General features: G+C 39.7%; 1 protein-coding gene across 2 annotated transcripts; it reads right to left on the bottom strand.

The window, feature by feature from the left end:
* Nucleotides 1-373: 373 nt before the first annotated feature.
* On the bottom strand, nucleotides 374-7049 carry LOC307041553 (zinc finger MYM-type protein 1-like). Of its 2 annotated transcripts, none has more exons than XM_079685020.1 (5): nucleotides 4448-7049; nucleotides 3822-3905; nucleotides 3622-3723; nucleotides 3410-3496; nucleotides 374-3049 (listed from the first exon to the last, which is right to left on the bottom strand). In XM_079685020.1, exons 1-5 carry the CDS (start codon nucleotides 4524-4526, stop codon nucleotides 837-839), a joined length of 2565 nt encoding a protein of 854 aa, XP_079541146.1. In that variant the 5' UTR covers nucleotides 4527-7049; the 3' UTR covers nucleotides 374-836. The 2 variants fall into 2 exon arrangements, with proteins under 2 accessions (XP_079541146.1, XP_079541147.1); XM_079685021.1 differs by having other exon boundaries at nucleotides 374-3043.
* Between the last annotated feature and the right edge of the window lie 972 nt (nucleotides 7050-8021).

Below are 8021 nucleotides of genomic sequence, written 5' to 3'. Positions count from 1 at the left end.
CAGGATCTGTTGGTCCTGGCACCAGGGGAGGGACAACTGATTTAGTATGAATAGCTGCTAAAAATGTACCTGCATTTATTAAATGAAAGCTAAAAGAGGAGTGAAATGAAAAACCTCTGAATTTTCTGTGAAGATATTAACAGTACTTAAAGGTGGGGTAGGTAATTTTGGAGAAACCAGCTTGAGTGCGCTAGAATTTGAAAATACACAACCGGGAAAAAAACGCCACTTCCTTCAGACTTCCTTACAGAGCCCCTCCTCCAACACACACGAACACGCACATAACCAATGAGCAGGGGCGGACCTAGCACATTTGGTGCCCTAGGCGAGCTTCACCACTGCGCCCCCCCCCCAAAAAATATCAAAACATCTTAACAGTTATACAGTAAAGTACTGCAGCTTTATTTATTACAAGCAAGAACAAGAGCTAAGAATAAATGTAAAGTGCACACTAAAGAATTAAAACAAATAAACAACTTAGCTAACAAACAATAATAATATCAGTAACAAACAATAAAAGAATGTGCAAATTTGCTTTCAAAGAAAATTAAGAAGAAATGTAAAGTGCACACTAAATAATTAAAACAAACAACTTAGCTAACAAACAATAATAATAATAACAATAACAAACAATAAAATAACGTGCACATTTGCTTTAAAAGAAAATTATGTATTGTAAAATATGTTACACATGTCAAATAATCAAAATATAATATGCTAAATAAACAAACAAATACATAAAAATTACAAATTCACTTTGTCTCAAGAACTATTTACATTCCACTCCCTATCATCACACAAGGTTGGCCTACATATTAGCTCCTACTGGTTTCCATTTACAGTGCAATCCTTCTGGCCTTCCTCGCTGCAAAGTCATCAATCACATCATCATATGAAATCTGACCACCAACCTCATGGTTAATACTGATTACAGCCAGCCCACTGAGGCGTTTTTGAGCCATGGTGGACCTCAGGTATGTTTTCAAGAGTTTTAATTTGGAAAAACTCCTCTCGGCGGAAGCTACTGTTACTGGTAGCGTTGCACTGATCCGCAGAGCAATACACAAGTTGGGATATATTTCGGTGAGCTGCTTTGTTTGTATAAATTTCAACAACTCAAGAGTTGTCATGCTCTTTGATGGCAAGTCAGGTACATTTTCCAACTCCTGAGCCAGCTCCTTCCCATCCAAATCAGATTGCCCTCCATGGCTTAAGGTGTGTGCAAGTGCCTCTGCTTGCTTCATCAGCTCTTGGTGTGGCAGGTCTGGGAAGTTGTACAGAATGCCAAACTTGTCTTGCACATGTTCAAGAGTGGTAAACCTCTCCTTTTGTGCTGACACTGCAGCATCTACCACCACGTTAAAGAACGTTACCTCCAGATTTTGCAAGGCATTCCTCAATGGCTCATCAGGAGACTCATATGAGAAGTGCCTCTTTGTTGACTTCAGCCGCTTTTGCACAAGGACTGCATCCACATTCATGTCTTCACACATGTCCTTGGCTGATGTTTGTGCAGCCACAAAGCCTGTGGCTCTGTAGGATTTGAGAGCTTTTTCAGTCTTTTTCAGTAGACTTACTGCTACATCCACTTGCATTGTTTGGGACTGCAGGACTTTGCTCACCTGCTGAATTTGACTTAACATGTCATACCAGACCACTGTGCACAGTGAAAAGCGGAATGACCCCACTTCTTCTGCCAGAGACTGGGCTTCAATCCTGATGATTGGGTCTTTGGCCTGGTTTCTCACCTCAAGCAGTGCCTCTCTCACAGCTGCGGCTTCATATCGCAGAGGCTCCACAGCTTTCACTCTGCTCTCCCATCTGGTTTCTGACCACATTTTGAGTGAAAGGTTGACGTGTTTCTTGAGGATGGCCCATCTCTGTGTAGAGGCAGAAAACAGGCAGTATAGCTTCTGCACAATGCCAAAAAATGATATGGCATCTTTGGAGCTTTTGGCAGCATCAGCAATGACCAAATTGAGTGTATGTGCCCCACAAGGCACAAACAAAGCTCTTGGGTTCAACTGCAGTAGCCTGGCCTGTACTCCCTTGTTCTTCCCTCTCATATTTGCGCCGTTGTCATATGACTGTCCTCTGCAGTCATCAAAGGCAATCCGCAACTCCTCCAGCCTCTTCAAAATCAGGGCGGACAAACTTTCACCAGTGGACTCCTCTGCTACTAGGAATCCCATGAAGTGCTCTTTAATCTGGGGGTCTTCTTCCAGTGTCACAATTCTGATGACTACTGACAGCTGTTCAGTGTGGCTAACATCCGGGGTGCAATCTAAAATGAGGGAAAAGTACTTGCATTTCTTTATTTCTTGCACTATTGTTGATAGAATCTTTCCACTGATGCATTCAATCAACTCATTCTGAATGGTTTTGCCCAAGTAGCTGTGGTGGGATGTTTGACTTTTAATCTTGTGGATGTGGTCTTTCATCACTGGGTCAAACTGTGCCAAAAGCTCAACCTCTTTCAAAAAGTTTCCATTTGAAGGAGAGTGGAGTATTTCTGTCTTTCCTCTCAATGCCATATTTCGCCCTGCCAGAGACTGTACAATAGCAACCAGTCGTGTCAGCACTGCTCTCCACCGACTCTTCTCTGCCTCAAGGAGGGCCTGCTCTTGTTTGTCTATTGTTGTACCTTGTTTTAATCGAACTGCCAATTCTTTCCATGACGCCAAATTGTTCAGGTGTTCCGGACTATTTTCATGGCTGGTCAAAGCAGCACTTGCATTTTTCCAATCCGACAGTCCTGCATTTGTTAAATGAATTTGTTTTGGAGATAAAAGTTGACAACAAAAACAAAAAAGACTGTTCTTCTTTTTTGAATATGTCACCCAACTTCTTTTGATCCTTTCTCCATTTACTAAGGTCCTGCTGAAGTACTGGTGGTGGCAACTTCTCCCATCATCTCTCCTTGGGAAAATGAAATCAGGTGTTATCTGATATGGTCCTCTCCGAACAAACTCTGTCCTCATTGTGTCTGTGAGATGTGAAGGGCAGTCAGCAGGATCGGTTGGTAGTGGATCGTCTGTCTTTGCTGCATCTGGAGGGCATGTGAAGCACATTTTCTCACCTCATATTCACAATATCTTCACACACACACACACACACACACACACACACACACACACACACACACACACACACACACACACACACACACACACACACACACACACACACACACACACACACACACACACACACACACACACACACACACACACACACACACACACACACACACACACACACACACACACACACACACACACACACACACAACCCCAATTCCAAAAAGGGACAGTGTGTAAAATGTAAATAAAAACAGAAAGCAATTATTTGAAAGCATGAGGACAATTAGGTTTATAGCTAAACATCTTTACATTCATAAGACACACACCTGAGAAGAGTGTATGGGTGGAATCTGTGGTGCAATCAGGATGAGATGCAGCAGGCTGTTCTGACGTTCCTTGCAGTGGTTCTGGGCCTATACATATATAGAGAACACACAAGAGCAAATATATTGGCTGGATTAGAAATGGCACGACAGTCATTTTTACATTCAATTATTTATCATCACATCAGGAACATCTATTGACATATTGTACTCACCAGAACAAACAGACACAGTGGTCAGTGGCAGGGTGGAATCAGTGGTCATCTCATCAGGATGAGCAGCTTGCTGTTCTGACGTTCCTTCATGTGGTTCTAGGTCTATAAATATAGAAAGAACACACAAGAGCAAATATATTGACTGGATTTCACATTCAATTATTTATCATCAGGAACATCTATTGACACATTGCACTCACCTGAGGAAGCCGGCACAGCTGAGGTGCATGGTGGTTCCTTGTCAACTGATGCAGCAGATGGTCCCAGATATTTTAAAAGTGAATCTAAAATGATATAACAAAATGTGTATTATCAACATTGAATAATTTCCATTTGTTAAATGTAGCTATTATTTAGTTAGTAAGCATTAGGACAGCCTGACAGGTCTGATTCAACTAATCAAGAGCTATGCCTATCTTATTAGAACAGTTGAATCAGGTGTGTTAGTTCTGGGTTGGAACGAAAACATTCAACAGGACTGGAGTTGAGAACCACTGAGCTAGTTAGCTAACGTTAGCGCACATTATGACAGGGTTGAATTTGGCAAATGTTTGACTCGGATAGTCAATGTGCTTTCTGAGGTAAACTTAACGTTAGCTAACGTTACCAACTAACTAACATTCCACCACACTGGCTAGCTCGCTACACCAAAACTAACATTGTTATTATTACTAATATTTCTATTTCATGACACAAAGAAAATAGCCTTATGACAGTTTCGACTGAATGGCAATAACAAACGCTGGCTAGCTAACGTTGGCTTGGCTAACTAGCAAGATTACATGATCCATTCGCTAATGTTGACAATACAATCAAAATTGCATACCTTTCACCTTGGCACGTTTCTCTTCTTCTTCTTTTCTTCTGTTTTTATACTGCGCCCCAGATGGCTTTTGCCTCTTCATAGTTCTCTAACGTTAGTCTTTCTTTCCTCAACACTCAATTTTATAAACACTTGACCGATACCCATCAATGCACAGCGCTCTAGCATGTTCTGACTGTGAACACCTAAAGCCGAGGCTCTTAGACCGACCGACCGTTTTAGATTTTTGGCTCATTTTCCCTTATGTTAGAATTTTTTTTTTATGTAAGAATAATGGTTGCAGATATAGAAGGGGGGCGCCAAAACTGCGCCAAGCAAAAAAAAAAAAAATTTTTGGCACCCCCCTCTGGGTGGTGCTCTAGGCAACCGCCTATATTGCCTGTAGGAAGCTCCGCCCCTGCCAATGAGGGCACGAGATAAGTTTGTGCACAGATGGAAGGCTGACAGGCAGGTAGGCCATCCAGTTATTTTAGCCGGGCCGGCTCAGATGATTGGTCGTGCTTTTTATAGTACTAGGGCTTCCACAGATGACATTTTTTTATGGATTTATTGACAAAGCACTTAAGATATTCATTGCTATCGGGATGTTAAGAGCATTCCATGGAATATAACAAAAAGTGTATCTCGAGCGGGTTTCTCAAACTTACCTACCCCACCTTTAATGTCAGCAAAACATTACAATTATTATTTACAATGGACTACGCTTAGCTAACAGACTAATTTCCACCACTCATGGACCACACCCACCTTTTCTTTTGAAAAACTGGGTGACATACTGTCGCCCTTTAGTCCCGCTCTTTTGTCTTTCTCTGCTTTCTTTTCTTTCTTGAAAGCCTGACTTTGTTAGTCGTTGAAACATCATACACACGTAAGTACTAGCATCCCTGCTCACATGCTCTCACTCTTTGCTAGAAAGGGCCGGTGCTGCACAGCGTTTGGAGGCAGGACCAAACCATTACATGTAAATAGAGGGGGGTTTTCGATGCTTTGGATAATTAACTTTTGGAAGAAAATAAGTTAAATGAATCATACGTTTAGTGAGTACATTATCAATATGACGTTATATTAATGTTAATTATTGATGATTGATGAAAGGTGATGAAACATTTTTTTCTTAATGTTCTAACATCTTTTGGGGCCCCTGTCAGTCACGGGCCCTTAGAATCATCCTAACTTTTCACCCCCTTACGGCGCCCCTGGTGACGCGTCCTAAAACCAGGAAGTAAGCTGCTGGTTCCCTCGACAAAAAGCAATGTGATTTCTCCACAGGGTTTTGGAAAATAGCTGGAAATAAGGTCTGTGGAAAACAAACCTGTTTGATAAATGCATGTTTTGTTCAGCCCGATAATCTCCACATGTCTACCCTACTTTTATAATTTTCGAATCCTAAATCTAATCGGTAGATTATGAAAGGGTTTTAAGAAGCCAACTTCTTCGATCAAGCTGGCTGAAACGTTCTCTCCCTCTTCTTCTCATACTCCCTGTCACTCTCCTTTAACTCCTCCGGTGACTTTGTTTTATTTGAAGATAGTTTTTTGCCCGGCGCTTGGCCGGTTACCGCTGGTATTAAAAACATTAATGGTGAATGGATAGGTGGCGATAGTCTGTAGTGCAGGAGCGCGCTCCCGCTCACGAAATGAGCCAGGCCCTACTGGGCTGCGCTCCGCAGAAAACAGCTGTTTGCTTTTCACCCAACAACGACAACCGACTCACAAAACGCTATGTTGTAGCGTTAATAAACTAAACAATTTAACTAAATTGCAAGTCAAAATACCAATACCACGGGACAATTCTTTTTTTTAAAGCAATATTTTTAGTGGCCCGAGCGGGCAAGTGGAAAGTACGTTATGCTGGCCCGGGGTGTCTAAATAGTGCTTCCGGGCCGCGTCTATCGTTATTCCAACCCAGTTTAGATTTGACCACGCCCACTTCCGCATTACGCAAGGATCGACGTAGCTCTACGCGATAGCATAATAGACACGGCACACCCGCAAAATCTGAATCTGACAAGCAAAATACTGTCCTTATAAACGCTGCATAATATACAATATAATAGTGCTTCTTTGTCAATATGACTGACGACCACACTTATGCAGTGCTGAGGTAATGTTAATTCATCATTTAATATTAATTCCTGATGGATATAAGAGGGATACATTAGCAAACATCTGTATATATAGCCTATATATAATGTTTCGTTTTTTTGTTTGTCATGTAACATGTTAACGTTTATTTAATATTTTATAGACATTTATAATATGTTATAAATGTCTATTTTAACATTAATAATATATTAACGTTTTGCCATGTAAAAATGAAATGTTGGGACATTTATAAAAATGTATTCCTTTACATAAAAGTGCTTTCCAGAGGTGTAAGAAGTGATAAAATCTTGTACTTGAGTAAGGGTACAAGACGAGATCATTCCGATCATGGCACATGTGTGTAAGTAACAAGTATGCTGTATAATCTGCAACAACTGTCAGGCGGTGTTATTGATTATCTTTTTCAAAAGAGCCCCCACCAATATTGATTTTGAAAAATATCTTTAAATTGAAATATGGGAGCAAAAACAAAAGGGTAGAATTGATCATACCATTTTATGTTATTATTGCAACTGTTTTTATTATATTGTGTTGTTTTGTTTATATATATATGTTTTGTGTGTGTGTACAAATTAATTAATATAAAGTGTATATATGTGAGTGTGTGTGTATAAATGAATGAATACATCTGTGTGTATAAATGAATAAATACATGTGTGAGTACATATAAGTGTGTGTTTATATATATATGTTTATAAATGAATAAATGTGTGTATATATATAAGATAGTATCATTAAATAATGCTGTGTGTGTATAAATGAATGAATACATCTGTGTGTATAAATGAATAAATACATGTGTGAGTACATATAAGTGTTTGTTTATATATATATGTTTATAAATTAATAAATGTGTGTATATATGTAAGATAGTATCATTAAATAATGCTGTGTGTGTATAAATGAATGAATACATCTGTGTGTATAAATGAATAAATACACGTGTGAGTACATATAAGTGTGTGTTTATATATATATATGTTTATAAATGTGTGTATATATATATAATAGTATCATTAAATAATGCTGTCAGATAAATGAAGTAGGCTACACAGTAATAGTCAAGGTTATATTCAATATTCTGCACTTACACCAGCTGAGATGATAAAACACCAGTAATACAATCTCAGGACTTTGGATCGTTTACTTTCAGTCAACAAATCCTTTGGAAAGACAAAAAACAACTATTCAATATCCTGCTTTACACCGCGACCGCTATAACTGCCGAAGATGAAGTCTATGATGCTAAAGCTACGTTCTTGCGTAATGCGGAAGTGGGAGTGGTTAAATCTAAACTGGGTTGGAATAACGATAGACGCTTCCGGGCCAGCGGGCCATTTATAATGTCGAGCCCTGCATATCATATAAACACCAAATCCCAAAATGCATTGCGGCTAAAACATCCAATCGGCGAGCTTAAACCATTACTGAGGATCTTGGGTAATCGCTCGAAATGCCTACGTCTGTTTCCG

Source organism: Notothenia rossii (assembly GCF_949606895.1).
Source record: "Notothenia rossii genome assembly, chromosome: 5".
In the NCBI taxonomy this organism is placed as follows: domain Eukaryota; kingdom Metazoa; phylum Chordata; class Actinopteri; order Perciformes; family Nototheniidae; genus Notothenia; species Notothenia rossii.
Note: the sequence above shows the minus strand (reverse complement) of the source record. Positions and strands in the feature narration are given on the sequence as shown.

Bases quoted from the DNA above. Each gene is read 5' to 3' on its own strand.
- LOC307041553 (XM_079685020.1), bottom strand. From the start codon at position 4,526: ATGAAGAGGCAAAAGCCATCTGGGGCGCAGTATAAAAACAGAAGAAAA. The intron at 3,906-4,447 runs GTATGCAATTTT...ATATCATTTTAG, and splicing joins GAAACGTGCCAAGGTGAAAG to ATTCACTTTTAAAATATCTG. The intron at 3,050-3,409 runs GTGTGTGTCTTA...CATGCCCTCCAG, and splicing joins CACCCATACACTCTTCTCAG to ATGCAGCAAAGACAGACGAT.